This window comes from Geotrypetes seraphini, chromosome 7 (assembly GCF_902459505.1).
Source record: "Geotrypetes seraphini chromosome 7, aGeoSer1.1, whole genome shotgun sequence".
Lineage (NCBI taxonomy): Eukaryota > Metazoa > Chordata > Amphibia > Gymnophiona > Dermophiidae > Geotrypetes > Geotrypetes seraphini.
Window position 1 is genome coordinate 98,383,095 of NC_047090.1, and position 24,463 is coordinate 98,407,557.

General features: G+C 41.1%; 1 protein-coding gene and 1 long non-coding RNA gene across 14 annotated transcripts in view; one reads left to right on the forward strand and one right to left on the reverse strand.

Moving 5' to 3' along the window:
• GPHN (gephyrin) overlaps positions 1-1,635 on the forward strand; it is a 798,948-nt gene extending 797,313 nt beyond the window's left edge. For all 13 annotated transcript variants that reach the window (XM_033950742.1, XM_033950736.1, XM_033950737.1 and 10 more), the window contains one exon: positions 653-1,635. In XM_033950742.1, the coding sequence (XP_033806633.1) occupies positions 653-786 (134 nt within the window). In that variant the 3' untranslated portion in view covers positions 787-1,635. The remainder of the gene's footprint in view (positions 1-652) is intronic.
• LOC117363290 overlaps positions 709-24,463 on the reverse strand; it is a 50,766-nt gene continuing 27,011 nt past the window's right edge. The window contains exon 3 of the long non-coding RNA XR_004540017.1: positions 709-840. This is a non-coding gene — a long non-coding RNA (uncharacterized LOC117363290). The remainder of the gene's footprint in view (positions 841-24,463) is intronic.

The following is a 24,463-nucleotide window of genomic DNA, read 5'->3' on the forward strand; positions in this document are numbered from 1 at the left end:
ATATTTTCCTTAGTGTCAGAAATTGTGTTGTGCATTATAAAGATCAACGGAACATAATCCCTTAAGATTATATTAGGCCCACTGTACTGTAATCAACTGGTTCGTACTAGCAAGAACATCAGCAGTGGCATCCCCTATTATCTGAACTGAGTGTCCATAAAATTTCTGACTACCAATAAAACCAGAAGCAATTAAAGTCTGAAATAATGTGATTTAATTACTTTTTCAATCTCTGTAGCATGATTTCCAAGCAAAATATCAACTTAACCCTTTAATTGGCAGATGGTAAAATAGCTGCTTTACATAGGGGTCCTTTTACTAAGGCGTGCTAGTGCATCTTAGCGTACGCTAAATGCTAACAAGTGGCAACACGTCCATAGGATATAATGGACGCATTAGCATTTAGCACGAGCTAAGACGCACTGGCACGCCTTAGTAAAAGGACCCCAAGTAACAGGCATTTGCAGATGCAGATCTCCCATAAGAGCCATAGAAGACACATGTTGCTTCTGAGCAACAATGCCAAATAAAGGGTTAAAAGCTAAAAAATTGAACATCCATGTTTGGTGAATGAGTTTCCTGTGTATCTTTTCAGATAGCAGCCTCAATTTGGAAGCATGTTAATGGAATTCTCTTTTGGTGATCTCCGCAGGGAATCAGGTGAGCAGTCGTCTGATGAGTATGCGTAGTGCCAATGGACTGTTGATGCTACCTCCAAAGACAGAGCAGTATGTGGAACTTCATAAAGGCGAGGTGGTAGACGTCATGGTGATTGGAAGGCTATGATGTCACCAGCAGGAAAGAAGCATCGATGCATGTCCACATATCATTGACTGTATCCTGTAATATGCAAACGGCACAGCTAGTTTTTATGATTTGGATAAAGTTGATCAATATAGTCAACATCTTGAACTAATTTCAAAAATGAATTTAAAGAAGACATACCTTTTAAAAACAATCTTATACAAGAATCTATTCTGATTATATCAAAGCAACTTTTTTCTTCATTGCAATTGCTTTGTGTGTTCAATGCTAGGTCAGAGAGCAGTAGCTTTTAGTAGACAGCAGTAGGTGCCTGCAGAACTTGTGTTTTTCTCATCTTTAAACTACCAATACTTACGCTCTTAACAAGGCTGTCTGCTTACTTTATACTAGCTTAGAAACACGGCTATTTCCCATATTAGTATGCTTCATAATTGCTTCACAGAGAGCTTTGCTTGTTCTTTAACTTGTATCTCGTGTTTAAGTGCACAGTGCCAAAAGCAGAGTGGCTGCAAAGGAACTAAGCGGGCAAGGCTACACCCACTGCCAAGTTCAGGGGACCCAAATCCCAGCAGCCACCCAGCTCAGTACTTCTGGGCAAGCAACTGGATACCTTTTAGTTGAATAAACAACAAAAATTGCTTCCTTAAGTGCTGACAGCCTTTTTAACCAATACATTTTAAAAAAAAATGTACAGTAAAAAATAATCAAAGACTGATCTTGTACAGATACTAGTGTACCAGCATTCATGTGACAATTAATAAAGCAAAGAAAAAGAAAAATTGAACAACTCTGTACCATAACATTTTCTGTAATGATATTGAAAGAACACTGAATAAAAAAAAAATTCCTTGATCATTATTTTAAAAAACACTGATCTGGCACCCGCTTCATTCTTTCGTCATCTTTGACTTCAACTCGGAATGTCCTCACTTGGAAAAGAAGACATTTGCACAGCATTTTGAACTCTGTTGGCATCGCGACTGCATCGGAGAGAGGCTTTTGGAGGAAAAAGAAACGCAACATTGTCAGGAACGTTGCTGCAGTCTCAGACCGGCTTGAGTTGCTGGCTAAAATGTTGAGCATGGTTACAAAAGTGCACACCAGAGTGGACTGCAGAAGCTATGCTACTGAGACCTATTTCTTAGGCACCACTGTGTTATTATGGCATCTGTTGTTTAAATGGGAGACTTTGTAACAGAAAAGTAAATGCTTCTGTTTTTATTTTAATTTGGAGATTTCATAATGTGTTTGGGTGGCACCGTTTTGAATACTCAACAGGTGGGGGTTATAGACAGATAATGTTAGTCCTTTTGGCAGCAAGTGAATGGGTTCAATATTTCTAATGAAAGCTATGCTTTTTGTTCCATTGTCTACTGCTGGAAAAGCAGTTAGTGCTCAAACTCTGAAGCACCTGCCTTGCCTCACTGTGCGGTTTACATATTTTGTTTGGGCCTACATTGGAAGGAACAACATTGGTATCCTTGGTACTCTATAGGGCATTATTTTCACTAAACCAATGCAAGATACTAAAAAGGATGCTTATGTTTTAAGTCATTATAACTTTCTCTAAGGACAAGCAGGAGAGCTGAATCCTCACGTGTGGGTGACATCATCTGACAGAGCCCACGCAGGAAGTTTTTCATCAGCACTTTCCAGGGCTTTTGAAAATGCTTCACTACAAATGCATGCCTATTCTTACCTACTGCTATTGCATGGGTCCCCTCCAATCCTTTTTCCATATAGCGGAACAGATGTGTTTCACGTCATGCTCACCTCAGCATTTCTTTCTCAAGTATCAGAATTTTTTTTTTCCACTTTGTATGTCCTGTCATTGTCGTGCAGGTTTTTTTGCCTATTAGATGTCTCTAGGTAAGTTTTGTGGGCCATCTTCAGTTTTCTCCCTTTTTTTAATCATTAACTTGGTGTGGGCTATTTTAGACATCGGGCTCCCATCTAGGTAATTTTTTTTATCATCAAGTTGTTTGGTTTGACTGTGGCTATTTTTCCAGGCAATATGTTTACAATGATCCCCATCAGCTTCAAAAAGAGATCTTGGTCCAACAGGATCACATCCCTTACAGATACTCACAGTTGATGCCTGCAGTACCTGGGTCCCAACCATGGTCCTTATCATGGTATTCTGTGTTCCTAGATGTCAAAGAGGGCTTCATAGTATTAAAAAGTAGAATGAAAAGCTTTTAACTAATGGGAAAATTTCTGATGACAGCATCAGAAACATCAAGTCACCACAGATCCCCACATTTCATCAGATGCTAAGGATGCATCAATATTGAGTGCCTTGGTCACCAGTAACATCAATCTTTATCAAGGCAGAGAGAATGTAATGCTGATTAACCAGTGAAGGCTGTGTCACCTTAACATCACTCATTAAAGCACAGCATTGAAGCACCATAATCATCTGTGTCTTCCAAGAACTACTCAACTTCCATAACTTCGAAGAGAATGCAGCAACCTTCACAGACCCAAGACACTGATTCTGATATGCCCCAAGTGACTCTTACTCTTCCATTTGAGTTAGAATGAGGAGTCCAGAGCAGAAACATTTGATTCTCTTCCATTCCTTTCCCATCCAAAGAGGCTGTGATAGTTCCTGTTCACAGAATTATGAAGGAGGTTCAGATGAAAATGTAGGATGCCCACCCCTATCTCTTCTATTAACAAATAGGTTGACTTTATTTAGAGTCCAGAAGCCTCTTGGATTTCAGAAGCAGAAGTTGCCTCACCATTCCATGGTGGTCAGATGCTCTCTCAAAAGAGTCAAGAGCTCTCAGACTCACTCCTCAGTGCCCCCTGAGAGAAAATGTTTCAGAATGCTATGATTACATTCTGCATAGCATTCTATCAGTACTTTTTGTGGAACACAGTGCATAGTGTAGTAGAATTTGCCACAATTTTTCCTAGGGAGAATTCCACTTTGACTAGCAGCCAAAGAAACTGAGTGCAGAAAATACATGGCTGATGTTGACATCCACAGACTCATCTGGCTGAGGGTCTTAGACTTAAATTTGATGTGCAGGACAAGCTTCTACTCCCTTCAGGCCAATTTCCAATCCAGTGTTCTCTTCTAGATGGTTTCAGAGCAGTGGGTAACAGAGGTCCACTTGTCTGCTTTTCCCGGTCAAGACAGGGATCTCATTCTCATATAAGACAGCCAAGGATCAAAAAGTCCCAGGCCCCTTTAAAGTCAAAGCCAGGGACAAGAAAGCAGAATTTTTTTTGCAAACAGATGGCCCTTTTGCAACCTCAGATTTGTGGTTTCTCAAAATAGTCTGGATCAGGTACCATCTACAGCAGGCTTGTCCAACCTATGGCCATAGCGCCAGAATCTGGCTCTCCGTGTGCTTTTTTTCTGGCCCTTGGAAGCTTGGTAAGTCTTATGATACTTATAGCAAGATTCATAGGAGCCAACTTTTGAAAATGTTTGGGGGTACTGAACTCAAAACTCTCAACAAATTTTCCCTCACCCAGCAAAGAAAACCAAAATACATCTGGTAGAAAATGACCAGTCTATATCTAAAAGTCAAGAACAGGGCAGGTAATGTGGACAAATCAAAAGTTGGGGTCCTGCCACTCTTTCCTTCCCCTCACAACTTTTCAGCAACATACTCTCTCTCTCCATTCAGGGCATCTACAGCACTTTACTCCATCCAGTCCCTCAGCCCATCATTTACACCACACTTTTTTCCTTCACCACACTAATTTCACTTCCCTCTAATTTCTGTTTCTTCCTTGCTTCTCCTTATCCTCTTTTCTTCCCTCCCTATGCCCTCTGCACTTTTTAATTTTTTCTTCTTTTGCACTGGCATAATTTGATGTTTTATATTTGGGAGCAGGGAGTTTAATAGCTCTCTTCCCCCTCCACTCCCTAAATCTTTTCTTAGCCTGTTCTTTTCATTTCCCTTTGACCCAAACTTCTATTTCCCTACACTCTCCAGCAAACTCCAATGCACTTTTTCCTAACCAGATGCTGTTTGATGAAGGTTTAGCTCATTCATCCTTTCATTGCTTCTCACTCTCCTCTATGGGTTACACTTTTCCTTGGTGGATTGAATTCATCTTCAATTTGTGACTCCCTCTTGACCATAGGCATGGATCATTTCTCTGCTCTGCTGTTTTCTAGGATTGCTTTCCCATCCCTTTTGAACTGCAGCACTTCCCCTGGTACTCACAGATTCCAAGCAAATGACCACCCTCTACTTGTGGAGGGGCATAATCGAAAGGGACATCTAAGTCCGTTTACGTCCATATCACAAGTCGTCCCAAAGTTAAAAAGAGCCTAAGACGCATTTTCGAAAGATACGTCCAACTTTATTTTACTTTCGAAAATCGTCTAATTATACATCCTGCCGATCTGATCGTCCAAGCCGCTAAATCGTCTATCTTTATACCACATTTCCGTCCAACATTCCGTCCAAGTCCAAAATGCCTAGAACAAGCCCTGTTGGACGTAGGAGGGGTCTGCAAAGTGATGGACTGCACACCCAGACATGCCACCTAAATAGTGCTGTGAACTTCACAAAAAGGGTGCCATGGCTTCTCCTCACTACAGCTCCCTTATAGGTGACGGTGAGCCCCCCAAACCACCTCCAGAATCCCCTAGACCCACTTATCTACCACCCCAATAGCCCATATGGCTGCAGGAGCCACTTATATGCCAGTAAAAAAGGGTTTTGGGGGTGTATAGGGCAGTGCATATGTTTCAGTATCAATGCAGTGATTACAGGGGTTTATGGGCATGGGTCCTCCTCTCTATGGGTCCCTAACCCACCCCCAAGATGACTTCAGCTGTCTCTGGGCTGGACGACTAGGCTTTGCTATGCCAGGCGGCCAGGTGATGATGGTCTGGAGGCTGAAATTTAAAGTTGTGAATAAAATTTTTATGGGGGTGGAGGGTTGGTGATCACTGGGGTGGTGTGTGGGTGTCTGTGTTATGTGTTTGCAGTGCTTATCTGGTGAGTTTAGGTGGGATTTTTGTGACTTAGACCATGTTTTACATGGTCTAAGTCACAACGTCCAAGTTCCAACTAGACTCTGTTGTTAAACTTTTGGTTATACATGCTGTACGACTAAGTCTAAGCCGGCCCACGTACCGCCCAACTCCCACCCTCGACACTCCTCCCGAAACGCTCCGTTTAGCTTTGGACGTTGAGCGGCACAATGAAGGCCTGGGTCGTTTTTAAATACGTCCAAAACCTGGTTTTATTATCGGCGCTTGGACGTTTTTGAGAAATGTTCATCCAAGTGCCGGTTTTTTTGATGTTTTTCTCTTTCGATTATGAGCCCCATAGAGTCTACATGAGATTCTTTGCCACATGCTTAGTCTGAGCTCTGGAAGCCCAGCAAGAATCACAGTCTGAAACCTCAGAGATTACATGTTGAGTGGGGAAACATATTCCAGCAGACCCCTACTTGTCATGTTTGTCAAATAGATTGTAAGCTGTTCTGAGCAGGGACCGTGCCTTGAATGTTCTAATGCAGTGTTTTTCAACTACCGGTCCATGGACCAGTGCCGGTCCACAGAAATTTCCTGCCGGTCCACAGGGCCAGCACGTGCATCAGGCCCAAAACAGTGTTCTTCAACCGCCGGTCCACAGTGCGATCGATATGGTGTTATCTTCGAGCCAGCTTCCTCTTCCTAACTGATTCAGTGCACAAAGCCACGGGCAGTGGCTCCTATGGGCATCCTGCACCTGAACCGGAAGCCTTCTCTCTGACATTGCAACGTCAGAGGGAAGGCTTCCAGATGAGGCACACGATGTGCAAGGTGCAATTAGTACTATTATGGGGGCGGGGTCTGGGGTGGAGATTGGGTAGAGATTGGCGGGGTCTGGCCCACGACTTAGCCCCGTGTTCTTCAACCGCCTGTCCACAGACCGATGCCAGTCCACAGAGGGTGGTGGACACCTGGAACACGCTTCCAAAGGAGGTACTAGGACAGAGTACAATACTGGGTTTCAAAAAGGGACTGGATGACTTCCTGGAAGCGAAGGGGATTGCAGGGTATAAATAGAAGGTTACTCTACAGGACAAAAGCGTATGTGAGTTTTAGGGTAGGAGCACTATCAGGTCCTGGACCTGAGGGGCCACCTCGTGAGCGGACTGCCGGGCATGATGGACCTCCGGTCTGACCCGACAGAGGCAAGTCTTATGTTCTTATGAATAATTCTTTTATTTCTGCCGGTCCATAGGTGTAAAAAGGTTGAAAAACACTGTTCTAATGTACAGCGCTGCATACATCAAGCAGCACTGTGGAAATGATAAGTAGTCGTAGTGGTAGTAGAATCCAAGGACATCGAAGTATGCACTCATACTAAGCCACTATGTTGGGGCTGCCTATATGATATTGTTCCAGTGGCCAAGGAACTATAATCCAGCTCAGGGAGCCGAGTTGAGATCTGGGGGATGGCTGCAGAGTTTTACTAAGAGCCGAGAACAAGGATTTAGCAATTCAACATGAGGAACACCAGGAAGCCAAACAAAGGCCCTCTTTTACAAAGGTGCGCTAAGCATTTTAGCACAGATTTAGCGCCCACTAAATCAATGCATGCGCTAACACATCTATAGGATAACATGCACGCGTTAGTTTTTAGTGTGTGCGAAAAAGCTTAGCGCACCTTTGTAAAAGGGGGAAAAGAAACACAGTTTGTGAGATAATATACTGTATCCCTTTCCTCCATCCCTCCAACTTTGTCAATGATCTCCTGCCACCTCTTCCTACTGCTGCTGCTTTGCTATTTTTCTAGGTTCACATAACCCAGTGCCCATTTCTACCTCCTGTGGGATATAATGGGGAATACCAGTAATGTTTTTAATTTTTGTGAGGAATTGGAGCAGTGCTACTCTCCATTTATCTTCAGTATGTTTATGTTTATTAGTATTTATAGACTGCTGTTCGATATATCATCAAAGCGTTTTATAGTACTCAAACAAAAAGAAAGGTAAAAATACAAAGTAATAATAAATTAGAAAGTAAAATTTTAAAAAAAAAACATCTGACCATAGCCCCTCTGAATACCGGAGCTATCAAGATAACATAAGTTTTAAAAGGGAGATTTCCAGTTCATGGAATTCCATGCTTCCATAGAACATAAGAATTGCCGCTGCTGGGTCAGACCAGTGGTTCATCATGCCCAGTAGTCCGCTCATGCGGCGGCCACAGGTCAAAGGCCAGCACCCTAACCAAGACTAGCCCTAACAGCACATGTTCTTATTCAGCAGGAACTTGTCTAGCTTTGTCTTGAATCCCTGGAGGATGTTTTCCCCTATAACAGCCTCCAGAAGAGCGTTCCAGCTTTCTACCACTCTCTGGGTGAAGAAGAACTTCCTTACGTTTGTACGGAATCTATCCCCTTTCAACTTTAGAAAGTGCCCTCTCGTTCTCCCTACCTTGGAGAGGGTGAACAACCTGTCCTTATCTACTAAATCTATCCCCTTCAGTACCTTGAATGTTTCGATCATGTCCCCTCTCAATCTCCTCTGTTCGAGGGAGAAAGGGCCAGTTTCTTTAATCTCTCGCTGTACGGCAACTCCTCCAGTCCCTTAACCATTTTAGTCGCTCTTCTCCGGACCCTTTCGAGTAGTACCATATCCTTCTTCATGTACGGCGACCAGTGCTAGACGCAGTACTCCAGGTGAGGGCGCACCATGGCCCGGTACAGCGGCATGATAACCTTCTCTGATCTGTTAGTGATCCCCTTCTTTATCTTTCCTAGCATTCTGTTTGCCCTTTTTGCTGCTGCCACACATTGCATGGCCAGCTTCAACGACTTGTCGATCAGAACTCCCAAGTCCCTTTCCTGGGAGGTCTCTCCAAGTACCGCCCCAGACAACCTGTATTCGTGCATGAGATTTTTGTTACCGACATGCATCACTTTACACTTATCCACGTTGAACCTCATCTGCCATGTCGATACCCATTCCTCGAGCCTGATTATGTCACGTTGCAGATCTTCGCAATCCCCCTGCGTCTTCACTACTCTGAATAACTTTGTATCGTCCGCAAATTTAATCACCTCGCTTGTCATACCTATGTCCAGATCATTTATAAATATGTTAAAGAGCACGGGTCCAAGCACCGAGCTCTGCGGCACCCCACTGGTGACGCTCTTCCAGTCCGAGTATTGTCCATTTACCCCCACTCTCTGTTTCCTATGCTCCAGCCAGTTTTTAATCCACTTGAGTATTTCACCCTTGATTACATGGCTCGCAATTTTCTGAAGTAATCGTTCATGCAGAACCTTGTCGAACGCCTTCTGAAAATCCAGATATACAATGTCGACCAGATCGCCCTTGTCTATCTGTCTATTTACTCCCTCAAAGAAGTGCAGCAAGTTTGTCAAACATGATCTGCCTTTGCTAAAACCATACTTACTGGTCCTCATCAGCCCATGTCCGTCAAGGTGATCAATGATGCTGTCCTTTATCAGTGACTCTATCATCTTTCCTGGTACCGAGGTCAGACTCACAGGTCTGTAGTTTCCCGGATCTCCCCTCGAACCTTTCTTGAAGATCGGCGTAACATTTGCCACCTTCCAGTCTTCTGGAATCTTTCCCGATTTGATCGACAGATTGGCTATTAGTTGAAGCAGTTCAGCTATAGTCCCTTTCAGTTCCTTGATGACCCTTGGATGAATGCCATCCGGTCCCGGGAATTTATCACTCTTAAGCCTATCAATCTGCTTATACACCTCCTCTAGACTGACCGTCAATCCTGTCAGCTTTCTGTCTTCGTTTCCAGCATATAGCCTGATGGGTTCTGGTATGCTGTGTACATCTTCTTCAGTAAATACAGACGCAAAAAATGTGTTCAGTTTGTTGGCAATTGCTTTGTCCTTTTTTAGCGCTCCCTTTATTCCATGGTCATCCAACGGTCCCACCGCTTCCTTCGCGGGTCGTTTCCCCTTAATATATTGAAAGAACGGCTTGAAGTTCTTCGCCTCCTTAGCTATTCTTTTCTCATAGTCTCTTTTGGCCCCTTTTACCGACTTATGGCACCTGCGTTGATGTTGTTTGTGCTTGTTCCAATTTCCGTCCATTTTTTACCTTTTCCATTCCTTAAATGAAGTTTTCATGTCCTTCACCTCTACAATGAGCCACGCCAGTTCTTTATTCTTTTTCCTCTTGGATCCCTTGTTGATACGCGGTATATATAGATTTTGCGCCTCGGTGACTGTGTCCTTAAAAAGGGACCAAGCTTGCTCTAGCATTTTTACAGTGCTTATCCTCTTCTTAATCTTCTTCCCTACCATGAGTCTCATCCCTTCATAATTCCCTTTTCGGAAGTTCAGTGCCGTGGCTGTCGTTTTGGACCAATGTTTCTCCCCTGCATCCAGATCAAAGTGGATCATTTTGTGATCGCTGCTTCCCAGCGTCCCTTCTACTTCTACATCTTGTGCCAGTCCTCGCAGGCCATTTAGAATTAAGTCCAGAATTGCATTTCCTCTAGTATTTTCCTTGACAAGTTGTTCCAGGAAGCAATCGCCTACAGCATCCAAGAACTTGGTCTCTCTAATGCAGCCAGGGGTGCCTAGGTTTCATTCTATTCCTTGTTTCTTTTCCCCATCCTTCTAATGAAATACCTAATCTATCCCTGTTACTGCAAGGTTGGAAGAAAAGAGCAGATACCCAAAATTGACCCAGCTCAATTAGCAATTTAATACATTCCTACCCAGTGATTATTGGGCTGCTGAGTTGTGGGGAATCAACTGATAGATTCGAACCATGCCTCCAAAAATCTTAAAATTATATTTTCTTTACTTGTTCTTGATTATTTTCTTCCAGTTTCACCTCTTCTACCACTTCCATCCCTCCAACCTGATCCTCTTTCTTCTCAGAACCCTTTTCTCAACCCCCTGCTCTTTGAACCCTGAACAGTTCCTCTCCCTGTCCTTATCTGTTTTTCTTTCTTCGGCCCATCCCTCACCCATTTAATTTTGTATTATAGTAGCCCATGCCCTTCAGCTTGCATTCATTTCAGCTCTGTTCCCTTTCATAGTCCACATGTCTTCCTTCAGCCTCTCTTCTCCTCACAACCCAGCCCTTCTAGCTCTCATTGTCTGTGCTACTCTTTGCTTCCTCATTCATTTCCCAGAGCCTCTCTCAGCACTTCTTCTCTATGATAGACCTAAGGCAGGAAGCCTGTCTGACCTACACTGCAGCTCTTCTCTATTCCCTTCTATTAGACCATTGGTCAGATATTCCTTAGCCTGCCAATAGGCTGCAAAGGAAGGCAGGTCCAGTAGCACAGGCGACACCAACCTTCCATCCTGCTTTTCCCTGTAGCCTATTGGCTAGCTAAGGCATGCCTCACCAAAGGTGTTTCCTAAGCTACTGGTCCTGCTTTCTATGTAGCTTATTGGCTGGCTAAGGAATGTCTGAACATTGGGCTGCTAGAGGAGGCAGGAGTAGTAACTACAGAGACATGACCTGCTTTCCCCTGCAACTCTACATTGAGAAGATTCTACTGTGATGTCTGGGCAGTGCTAGAATGAATATTGGGGGTGCTTTAGCACCCACAGAACCCATAAAGCTAACGCCTATAGCAAGACTCTTGCTTCCTCACCATGACTCAGATCTCTATAAGTTTGATCTGAACATTGCAATAACTTTGGATTGGTGTTGCATTTTCAAGTTTCGTGAGACTTGAAATTATGAGACCAACCTGAACTTCTGGCACCATGCAGCTCAGACTTGCAAAGAGCCGAGTCACACTGGGGAAGCAGAAAGCTCATTGTATGTTCTGCAGCTGAAGCCAGGTGAAGAAAAAGAGACTGGGTAGAGCCTGGGGGGAGAGGGGGGTACATGAGAGAAAGCTAGAAAGCTGCGGATAGATGAGACAAAGAGAAAGATTGGCTGGGAGGAGATGACACACAGTTGTATTTTGCCACTATTTGATTAAGCATATGGCAAAATACAATGGTGTGTGTTTTGGCCCTCCCAATGTTACAAAATATAAAATGTGGCCACTGTTAGAAAAAGGTTGGATTAGTCTGCATGAGGTAAAAGAGAGCAAGGATTAAAGCCTCACTTGGAATATTGTGTTCAGTTCTGGATGCTGTGCTAAGGATTTAAGAAGACTTGAAATGGTCAAGAGGAAGGTGAAGAAATTGATATCAGAATTGCAGCGAGAGACGTATGAGAAAAAACTTGAATACCAGAATATTTATACCCTGGAGGAAAGAAGGGAAAGAGGAGATATGATACAGACATTTAAATACTTGAAGGGTATTAACAAATCTATTTCAGAGATAGAGAAGCGGTAAAACTAGAAGATATAATATGAGGTTGTGGGGTGGTAGACTTAGGAGTAACGCCACAAAATACAAGGGTGGTGTGGATACCTGGAACGCCCTCCCTATAGAGGTGGTAGAGGCAAAAACGGTGATAGAGTTCAAAAATGCATAGGATAGACCCAAAGGAACTCTGAATAGAAAGAGGATAGTATCAAGTCGACACAAGACTTTACAGATCAAAAACTAAAACTTCATTTATGATGCACAGGAATGGTGCTGAAATGGAAGCGCAGCAGCAGGGAAATGAAGATGATGCCAGATGGACTTTTACGGAGTTGCTTTGACAGCAACTCCAGCAGTGGGACAGTATGGGGCAGTGTAGCTGATGCTGGACAAACTTCTACAGTCTTCATCCATATATGACAAGAAGGATCAAGAGCAATTATATGTATTTTATACCACTTTCAAATCGCCTGAGTACAGGTCTCATCTATCTCGGGATGGGGAGAAAGACATCTTATACTGAAACTTAGCAAGTAAAATGAATAATTACTGGTTTATTGCCTTGAGAATGAATGTGGGCAGACTATATGTACCACAAAGATCTTTATCTGCCATCATTTACTATGTTAGTATTCATTGATCACAGAAAAGAAGGGAAGTTTCTGGCTGATTCTAGACTAAAGGACCCTGAACAACATCTGACCAAGCAAAAGTTCAGGATGGTTTTCTTAGGCTCCCTAAATCCTCTTCATCAAAAGGAGGACTAGCTATATTCTCTGGACTTAAAGGATGAATATATTCAAATACAGATACATCCAGGCCAGAGGAAATTCTGCAATTTGTTGTAAGCAAGCACCACTACTAGTATTGCGTTCTGCTATTTGACCTCATGTCAGCTCTTCAAGTATTTACCAAATGCTTAGTAGTTGCAATAGCATATCTATACAAACTAGGAATACATGTTTTTCACTACTTGGGTGACTGGCAGGTAAAGCACGCTTCTGAGGAAAGGACAATGCTATTAACCATTTACGTGTTGGAGCTACTAGGATTCATCACAAATTATCCCAAGTCTAATTTAAGACCAATAAAGCAATTGAAATTCATTGAAAACTTGCTAAATACAATTCAGGCTTTGTTGGATAATGTTACCCATTTGTGAGGGTTCCTATCCTGCTGTCCTTAGAGAACACCTGTTACAAGTAAGTAACTGTGTTTCTCTAACTAAACTTTGCCGTATCATGTTTTGATTCCAGTTAAACAAAAGGCATTAAACAAATTGCATTTAAAAACTACTTTTTTCCTCAAACTTGGTTTCAAAACTAATTAGCGAAATTTGTGATGATCTATAACTGGAACCATAGATTGCTAAGCAGGAAGTGAAAAAGGGGACTGTTTAATGAATGTGTCACTATAGGAGGAAGAGATGGGGGATGGGAGTTATTACCTGTATCTAGCAGCCTTTACGTAGAAATATTTAAAAATTTTGAAAAAGATGATCACTTGGTTCAACCACTGTCAAAAGTTCTATTCAGTTACTGGTCTTTCTCTTTATGCTACTAGGGTTCTTTTGTATCTATTGCAGGTGTACCTGAAATAAGGATGGACTGAAAGTATTTTACTGGGAGACAATGAGGGGCATTTTTGATAGGATGTCTAAGTCCAAATTTGGACATGTTGAGAAAAACATCCAAAAATCAGGAAGAGTAAATGTCCATTTTCGAACCTATGTCTACCTCTTTTTTCAAAAATGGTCCCAGCTAAACATTTTCTCTAGCTAGACATCTAATTTTTTTGCCTTTATCGAAAAAAAACATTCAGATTAAAAATGTCCAAAACAATCTGTTTGAATGTATGAGGGGCATGAATGTTTAATGAACTGGCCACACAGACATGCTAGCATAGCAGTGGGACATCCTAGGGGGTACTGCTGTGAACTTCACATTAAGAGTGCCAGGTACACATCTCACCATAACCTCCATATATTATATGGTAAGCCTTCAAAACTCCCCCCAAACTACTGTACCCACCTGTCTACTACCCCAATAGCCCTTATGCCAGCAGGTGTCACTTATATGGTAGGTTTTTGGTGGGTTATGGTGGGCTTACACTTTCTATCAGAAGTTTACTACAGGAGTTGCATATTTGCCTGGGACTCCTTCTCTACAGTCCTCTGCACTGCCCACCAGGCTACTCCAGAGATCTGCTTGCAGCTGTACTAGGACTAGCAGTATCTGTAGCTGTCATACAGACATATGTACAGTTTCATGCAGATATTTGGGGTGGGTTTGTAAACACTGGGGGGAGTATATGGGGACCATCCCTCCAGTGGTCATCTGGTCGGATTGTGTGCCTTTTGGTCCTTACTCATTTTAAAAATAGGTCTAGCCCAAAATGTCAAAATTGTGCCCTAGACGTTTTGTAAAATATTTATCGCTTTAAAACATCTGTGGTGCTAAGCCCCTTAAAACATGCCTCAACACACTTCTAACATGCCTCCTTATGATTTAGAGGCACTGGGGACAACATCCAGAAAGACATCTAAAAAGTCAGTTTTGAAAATACCCACTTGGACGTTTTGATTAGTACGAAATCCAAGTGCTGTTTTATGCTGTCTTTTGGATGTCTTATCTTTTTTGAAAATGAACCCCAATGTAACCTATGGATTTCTTTACTAAAGTTGTGTGAAAAGGTGTGCTGACCATGTTAGTCCACTCTTCAAGGTAATACCGGCTTTGAAACGGAAAGGCCTGGATACTATGTTATGAAAAATTTTAGACCAATTTCGATAGTACCTTTTATTGGTAAAGTCCTGGAGAAGACTGTTATGCCTCAGTTGGATGATTTTGAGCAAGAAATTGATTACTTGGACAGTAACCAATTTGGTTTCAGAAAAGCCTACAGTGTAGAGCTATTATTAACATTGTTATTAGATACTGTATGGTTAGGGCTGGACCAACATGTAACCTTTTGCTTAATATCCTTAGCTATATCAGGCGCCTTTGATTCTGTAGATCTTCAGAAACTGTTGCAGAGATTGAAAGACCTTGGGATGGGTGGTACTGTCCTCAAATGGCTAAATTCGTACTTGATAGATCGCTCTTTTCAAGTAAGGAATGGGACTAAGATTTCGAGTAATTTTCAGGTGAGGAGTGGAGTTCCTCAAGGCTTGGCGCTTTCAGCGTTACTATTTAATATTTACATGGTCACCATTGGTCAGCTGTTTCAATCTTTAGGGGTCGAATACTGCATATATGTGGATAGGGGGATGGGTTAGAAAAGTTGCTGAGTAATTATATGAGTGAAATTACTGGATGGATGGAGAAGCAGGGTCTAAGATTGAATGTAGAAAAGACTGAGGTAATGTTTGTGGGGAAATCTGACCAGGATAATTGGCCAAAAATATTGAAAGTGATGGATGAGGTGTTATTGGTGAGGGAGTCCATGACAGTCCTGGGAGTAAAATTGGATCCAGGACTTACTATGAGTTGTTAAGTGGTAAAAACAGTGCAAATATGTTTTGCACAGATACACTTATTGTACCGTGTGAAACCAATGCTATTACCATCTGACTTTCGTGCTGTTGTACAAACAATGGTCTTGTCATGGCTGGACTACTGCAATGCTAGGAATGATTAAGAAGGGGATCAGAAACAGATCAGAGAAGGTTATCATGCCGTTGTACCGGGCCATGGTACGCTCCCATCTGGAATTCTGCGTCCAGCACTGGTCGCCGTACATGAAGAAGGACACAGTACTACTTGAAAGGGTCCAGAGAAGAATGACTAAAATGGTTAAGGGGCTGGAGGAGTTGCCGTACAATGAGAGATTAGAGAAACTTGGGCCTCTTCTCCCTTGAAAAGAGGAGATTGAGAGGGGCCATGATCAAAACATTCAAGATAATGAAGGGAATAGACTTAGTAGATACAGATAGGTTGTTCACCCTCTCAAGGTAGAGAAAACGAGAGGGCACTCTCTAAAGTTAAAAGGGGATAGATTCTGCACAAACATAAGGAAGTTCTTCACCCAGAGAGTGGTAGAAAACTGGAACACTCTCCTGGAGGCTGTTATAGGGGAAAACACCCTCCAGGGATCCAAGACAAAATTAGACAAGTTCCTGCTGAACCAGAATTTACATGGATAAGTGTAAGGTAATGCATGTCGATAACAAAAATCTTATACACAAATTCAGGATGTCTGGTGTGGTACTCGGAGAGACCCCCCAGGAAAGAGACTTAGGAGTACTGGTCGACAAGTCAATGAAGCCATCTGTGCAATGCGGCGGCTGCGAAAAGGGCAAACAGAATGCTAGGAGTCATTAAAAAGGGGATCATGTCGCTGTACTGGGCCATGGTACGCTCTCACCTGGTATACTGTGTCCAGCACTGGTCACTGTACATGAAGAAGGACACGATACTACTTGAAAGGGTCCAGAGAAGAGCGACTAAAATGGAAAAGGGGCTGGAGGAGTTTCCATAGAGTGAATGTACGCTGAGAGGGAGCTAATTTCTCAGGACGATACCGTTCCAGGAGTTTTGTGTCAAAGGATGTCATGAGTGGCGGTTGGTGCTTTCCTGACGAAGCCCCTTGTTAATATTTGGGTGCGAAACGGAGATCTTCCGTAGAACAAAAGTAGCAGGAGGAAGAAAAGCAAAAAAAGCTAAGTAATCCTGAATTATATGGAATGGCAAATCATTAAACAATATAGATTTTTATGAATCATTTATAAAGAAAGATAAAAAATAACATAAATGCACGAATCATAGGCATAGAGATTAGAAACGGGACCGATGATAGCTCACGGTATCAGTCAGTGGCTTTGAAAAATACCTCGGGCTTCTGGCTGTGAGCTCTTGAGACCCCTGTTAGTCTCTAATTATCCTGTGTTAGTGCATAGAATTTTGTGCAACAGCGCATGTATGTAAGTGGATTGTGTTATACACAACATTTAATTTAGCGGTGGTAATTATAATCACCCATATTCCTCTATGCCTCTCGTAAGGAGATGTGCATCTAGTTTGCTTTTAAATCCTAGAACAGTGGATTCCGCAATAACCTCCTAAAATGCCCCTGTTATCTCTGGGCGTACTGCAGCACTGTGAAGGCCTAAGTCATTTTTAGATATGTCTAAAACCCTGTTCAATTATCGGCACTCGGATAGATTGTGAGCCCAACAGGACAGATAGGGAAAATGCTTGAGTATCTGATTGTAAACACCGCTTAGATAACCTTGATAGGCAGTATATAAAATCTTAATAAACTTGAAACTTGATAGAAAGCCAAGATTGTTGATGACCTATCTGGTGGGATGCAAAATATTTTATCATTTTGATTTCAAAGGTCTTACACTCCTGGTAGTCTTTTAAAATGTCCTTTAAGTATTCTCACCATAAAATCATTGATGCAGTGTACTGGTTTTCTTGAGTGTTGTCTGACAGAGTTGATCTCCTGGTTGGCATTGCAATGTTTAATATGATATCTGTGTAAATTGATCCTAGTCTTTAGCATCTGGCTTGTTTCTCCAATGTTTGATAACAAGAGAAGTTGGAAGTGAAGATAATGTTAGTTTTCACAAATCAATTCTAACTATATTTATAACTATATCAAAGCAATCATGGCATCTAATAAGGCATTATTTTCCAAAGATGAAATATATAAAACTTATTTATGAATACTAAACCAATTGATTCTGCATTAGATATCTTCCAACAATTGGTACTCAGAGATCTAACAAGTTACACATCATCTCCGTTAAAATATTACAACTTGTCCAAGATTGAAAAAGAGGCATTATGCTCACTTCAACAAGATGATTCTTTGATAATCAAAACAGCTGATAAGGGGGATTCCATAGTGGTCATGGATTATGATAAATATGTAATGGAGGCTCATTGTCAGCTAGCAGATACTATCTTCTATGCCCCCATTGACCAAGATCCAACTAACTCTCTTAAGACAGAAATAGATGCAATATTGTTAGACGGTCATACTAAGGGGTATATTACAACTAAAAAATACACTTTTTTGACAGTTCAATATCCTGTTATGCCAGTATTGTATTTACTCCCTAAAATTCATAAAAATTTACACAATCCTCCAGGTCGTCCTATAATTTCATTTAAAGGATCGCTACTTGAACCTTTGTCTATTTATATTGACACGTTTTTACATCCGTTGGTTCCATTGGCTCCCTCATATATTCGAGATTCAACTGATTTCATGTTACAGTTAGATGCATGTCAAATGGCTTTCAATAATGACGTTCTATTGGTCACAGCTGACATAGAGGCCCTTTACACTAATATACCACAGGAAGCAGCAATATTATTGATCAGTTCACTCCTTGATATCGGACTCGATACTATGAAGCCACCTACTGGTTTTCTATCTACTCTTTTATGGTTTGTTCTTACAAAAAAAATTTTCTTGTTTCAAGACCAACATTATTTTCAAATAAAGGGCTTAGAATATGGAATAGGCGATTTATCAAATCTTATAATAAACTTGGAAACTTGGATAAAGGGCACGGCTGTGCACGCTTCGGTTGCTCCTGATGTAGCGAATCTTTATGTTACTAATTTTGAAAAACAATTTTTAGACAGTTCACCATGGAAGTCCCATATGGTATACTGGAAGAGATACATAGACGATATTTTCCTGATTTGGCAAGGAACTGTGGAAGATCTACAAAAGTTTTTCATATGGCTAAATGATTGTGATCATAACCTTAAGTTTACATATATCTTTCATAAAACTCAAGTGTGTTTCTTGGACTTAGTAGTGAAACTCACAAAAGATGGTTTCTTATATACTATCTTTCATAAACCAACTGATCAAAACACTTTACTACATTACCAAAGTTTTCATCCTTCACATTTGAAGAAAAACATACCGGTTGGACAGTTCCTAAGACTCCGCAGAATTTGTTCAGCAATAGATGATTTTGAGTCCCAAGCAGAAATAATGAAAAAAAGATTTCTCAAACGGGGCTATCCTATGTCTGTGGTCAAGAAAGCTTATAAAAGAGCTCAGTGGGCTGAGCGTACATATTTATTATATCCTCAGCCCAAGCAAACTACCAGCCGAGTAACTTGTGTACTTCCTTTTACTCCCGAGGTACATTTAGTCCAGCAACACATATTGAAACATTGGCACATAATGCAATTACATGAAGGCTTTCATGAGCCTCCTCTCTTTGCCTTTACCAGAGGTAGGAATCTGAAGGAATATCTCTCTCCATCTTATCTGCCGGTAAGACAAATAAATTATAGCGATCAACCAATTGGCCATTTTCCATTTTCAGGTCAGATTTTATTTTTAAATAAAAGAATTAAGCTTCAACACTACTCCACCTGTCTTACTGCTCATGTTGTGTATGCTATATGGTGCCCCTGTGGTTTGGTTTATATCAGAGAAACCTCTAGGGCCTTAAAGATGAGACTGAACACCGTTCCCGATTATATCATAAAAAAATGGATGCTCCACTGGTAGCTCATTGTATTGTAGCTCACCACTCATTCAGGGATTTAAAACTTGCAGTTGTTGAAGTAATTTTGCCCTCCCCAAGAGGTGGAAACACCACCGCAATTTTGCTTCGTAAAGAACGACGTTGGATATTTTACTTGAATTGTGTCCATCCAGCTGGCCTTAACATAGTAACATAGTAGATGACGGCAGATAAAGACCCGAATGGTCCATCCAGTCTGCCCAACCTGATTCAATTTAAATTTTTTTATTTTTTTCTTCTTAGCTATTTCTGGGCAAGAATCCAAAGCTTTACCTGGTACTGTGTTTGGGTCCAACTGCCGAAAACTCTGTTAAGACTTACTCCAGCCCATCTACACCTTCCCAGCCATTGAAGCCCTCCCCAGCCCATCCTCCACCAAACGGCCATATACAGACACAGACCGTGCAAGTCTGCCCAGTACTGGCCTTAGTTCAATATTTAATATTATTTTCTGATTCTAAATCCTCTATGTTCATCCCACGCTTCTTTGAACTCAGTCACAGTTTTACTCTCCACCACCTCTCTCGGGAGCGCATTCCAGGCATTCACTACCCTCTCCGTAAAGTAGAATTTCATAACATTGCCCCTGAATCTACCACCCCTCAACCTCAAATTATGTCCTCTGGTTTTACCATTTTCCTTTCTCTGGAAAAGGTTTTGTTCTACGTTAATATCCTTCAAGTATTTGAACGTCTGAATCATATCTCCCCTGTCTCTCCTTTCCTCTAGGGTATACATATTCAGGGGTTCCAGTCTCTCCTCATACATCTTCTGGCGCAAGCCTCCTATCATTTTCGTCACCCTCCTCTGGACCGCCTCAAGTCTTCTTACTTCCTTCGCCAGATACGGTCTCCAAAACTGAACGCAATACTCCAAGTGGGGCCTTACCAATGACCTGTACAGGGGCATCAACACCTTCTTCCTTCTACTGACTATGCCTCTCTTTATACAGCCCAGCATCCTTCTGGCAGCAGCCAATGCCTTGTAACACTGTTTTTTCGCCTTTAGATCTTCGGACACTCACCCCAAGGTCCCTCTCCTCGTCCATGCATATCAGCTTCTCTCCTCCCAGCATATACGGTTCCTTCCTATTATTAATCACCAAATGCATTACTCTGCATTTCTTTGCATTGAATTTTAGTTGCCAGGCATTAGACCATTCCTCTAACTTTTGCAGATCCTTTTTCATATTTTCCACTCCCTCTTCGGTGTCTACTCTGTTACAAATCTTGGTATCATCTGCAAAAAGGCACACTTTTCCTTCTAACCCTTCAGCAATGTCACTCACAAACATATTGAACAGGATCGGCCCCAGCACCAAACCCTGAGGGATTCCACTACTCACCTTTCCTTCCTTCAAGCGACTTCCATTAACCACCACCCTCTGTCCAACAGCCAGTTTCTGACCCAGTTCACCACTTTGGGTCCTAACTTCAGCCCTTCAAGTTTGTTCAACAGCCTCCTATGAGGAACTGTATCAAAGGCTTTGCTGAAATCCAAGTAAATTACATCTAGCATATGTCCTCGATCCAGCTCTCTGGTCACCCAATCAAAAAATTCAATCAGGTTCGTTTGGCACGATTTACCTTTTGTAAAGCCATGTTGCCTCGGATCCTGTAACTCATTAGATTCAAGGAAGTACACTATCCTTTCTTTCAGCAACACTTCCATTATTTTTCCAACAACTGAAATGAGGCTTACCGGCCTGTAGTTTCCTGCTTCATCCCTGTGACAACTTTTATGAATAGGGACCACATCTGCTCTCCTCTAATCCCCAGGAATCACTCCCGTCTCCAGAGATTTGTTGAACAAGTCTTTAATAGGGCTCGCCAGAACATCTCTGAGCTCCCTTAGTATCCTGGGATGGATCCCCTCTGGTCACATCGCTTTGTCCATCTTCAGTTTTTCAGGTTGCTCATAAACACTCTCCTCCGTGAACAGAGAGTTCAACTTATAAGTTGCTCATTTTCAATTATTTACTGGCTTTTTGTTTAGTTCATTTTTTCCACTTATATAAATTCCCATAATTAACCTCTGTTCCTTTAACTTTTTATTCACTTGTTTCATTTTATTATAGTGTCCTGATTATTTCAAATCTAGCATTATACTGAAATGACGTTACCTTATTCAAGAACATTGACACGTTCGCATTGGGTATCATATTCTTTTATTTTTCGCATATGGTACAAGTAGTTAATGTCAGAAGATCACGTTCTATTATGTAAACACATTCTATACGTCCATATCCGGTAGTCACGCCCTACCATATTCTGTTTAAAAGTCGGCGACGCCGAAAGACCACTTAGCAGACGATGGTCTCTTGATATACAGAAACTCGTGTGAACGTCAGACTGGCTCATCATAGTATGTTATTTCAGTTTTCTTGAATATTGCTTTTGGTTTCTTTTTTGTCTGTTTTTTTTCAATTTGTCCGCTTATTTTTCAGTTTCTTTCATGTTCGGTTTGCGCTGATAACGCTGGTTCTATTTGTTCAGTATCCGTGAGCATAACCTAGTTTGACTTTGTATACAAGTATGAAAGTTTTTAATTAGTATCTATTGCTTTTCCTTCTTCTATTCTTGGTTCGGTTTATTAATTCTTCAGGCATGTTTTTTGGGGGGGTGTTGCTTGAGTTTCATATTAATTGTTCAACACACTTTTTCGTTTTCTGTAGTTTTTGGTTGGTATGGAGGTTCTTTATTTCATTCTCCTTGTTTTTTGTTTTCTATTATCACATTCACATTTTCTTCAATGCTTTTAACATTGCTTTTGTTTTAAGTACATTTTGTTAATTTTTGTTTCTTTACGATTCACACAGTAAGGCAACCCGAGTTTGGAAATTCCCCCGAAGAAGACTCGGTTTAGGGTTGAAACGCCTCTAGGAATTTAAGGCGTCGGGAGTCGTTTACTATATCAACATTGATGGTGGCTGGTTCCACCTCACGATAAAGCTAAGTGTTGCCTCGTTTTTTTTCATTTCTTATATATTTTTTTTTCTATATCAGCGGTTTTGCACACTTTATAATTTTTATTATATGAGTTATTTTGCACATAATATCATTTACTTGCAAGGTTTTCCACATGCACTATATGCACTTTATATACAAAAAGTTTCCTTAAAGTTATAAATTTATTTAATCTTAATCCTAATAGGACCTTTAAAAGGGTTAGATAATTTGAGAATAAAATTTAGGGAATAAAATTTAGACTTAAATTTAAGTAGCAATTAATTAAATAAAAAATGCTCGGTAGGGGGTGGTGGACATAGATGATTACACTAATATACAAGACAGGAATCTGTAATGGTATATATCATAAGAGGTTCCAAAGACTGAATTCTGTATAATTTATGATATGTCCGCCACTTTTCGGTTTTAAACACTCAACAAGGAATCTTGATTTAGTATTCATAAATAAGTTTTATATATTTCATCTTTGGAAAATAATGCCTTATTAGATGCCATGATGGCTTTGACTTTAAGAATAAATGGGACATCTATGTGGGATCCTTACGAAGGTTGAGTTAAGGAACTGGGTCATTAGCATTCAGACTTATTGGGGTGGGTCAGTAGAGTGGGCAGACTTGATGGGCTATAGCCCTTTTCTGCTGTCAAGTTTCAAGTTTATTAGGATTTTATATACCGCTTATCAAGGTTATCTAAGCGGTTTTTACAATCAGGTACTCAAGCATTTTTCCCTATCTGTCCCGGTGGGCTCACAATTTATCTAACGTACCTGGGGCAATGGAGGATTAAGTGACTTGCCCAGGGTCACAAGGAGCAGCATGGGATTTGAACTCACAACCCCAGGGTGCAGAAGCTGTAGCTTCAACCACCGCGCCACACACTCCTCATCTTTCTATGTTTCTAGTTATAAATATAATTAGAATTGATTTGAAAAAACTAACATTATCTTCCCTTCCAACCTCTCTTGTTATCAAGTAAGTAAGTATCATCCCTAAAACTCAAATACTATGTTAAGTATTTGAGTTTTAGGGATGATACTTACTTAAGGCCTTCTCGCATACTATCCTTGTTTCTCCAATGTAGCATCCTTCTTTTTAAACTTTTTGCACTGAATTATATATATCAGATTAGAAGAAATTCCCCCTGTCAGCCCTTTATGTGCTTCCCCAGACTGTTTTCTTTTCTTTAACTATTGTAGTTCAACCCCTTTCCCTGTTGTATCATGTTGGTCCCTGTACGGTTTGTTATGTGTTCTTATTTTATAATAATGTAATACCCTGTTTTAAAATGTACATCGCTTAGAAGTATTATAAGCGATACAATCAAATTTTAAATAAACCATGTGTAGGATCCCCTTAAGCTGAATGTTTTTCCGAAATGAATAACTGTGGGATCCCATGTAATCAATTGGCACAGTTTGCAGCTTGGTATATTGCAGGAATATGTGCCATTCTCTTCTTTCTGAGCTTTGGTTGGACATTTACTTTTTACTAGGGCCCCCTTTTAGCAAGCCGCATTAGGATTTTTATCACCAGCTGCTGTGGTAAAAGCTCTATCATGCATAAAATTCCTATGAGCGTCAAAGCTTATCCCGCAGTAGCCAGTGATAACCCTAATGCAGCTTGATAATAGGGAGCCTAGATTTGTTTCAGATTAGGTGGCTGTCAAGAGGCCAGTATAGGTGGAGCTGGGAAATATTTCTTTTAGTAATTCATCCTCCTAGAGCAGTGACTGTAAATCATTTATAATTTTTCTCAGTTTTTCCAGTTCTGGATTGTAAGTCACTACCAGGGGAATTCTTTCTGTGGTTTTCTTGTATTTATACTGCAATAGGTTTTCCCTGGGTATTTCAAGAGAGGAGATTATTTTGGAGTTGCATCATTTTTGTTTGAAGGATTCAGTCAAGGTTTTGAGTTATCTCTGTCTCTTGGAGCAAAGCAGATATGATGGTATCAAGTTTCAAGTTTCAA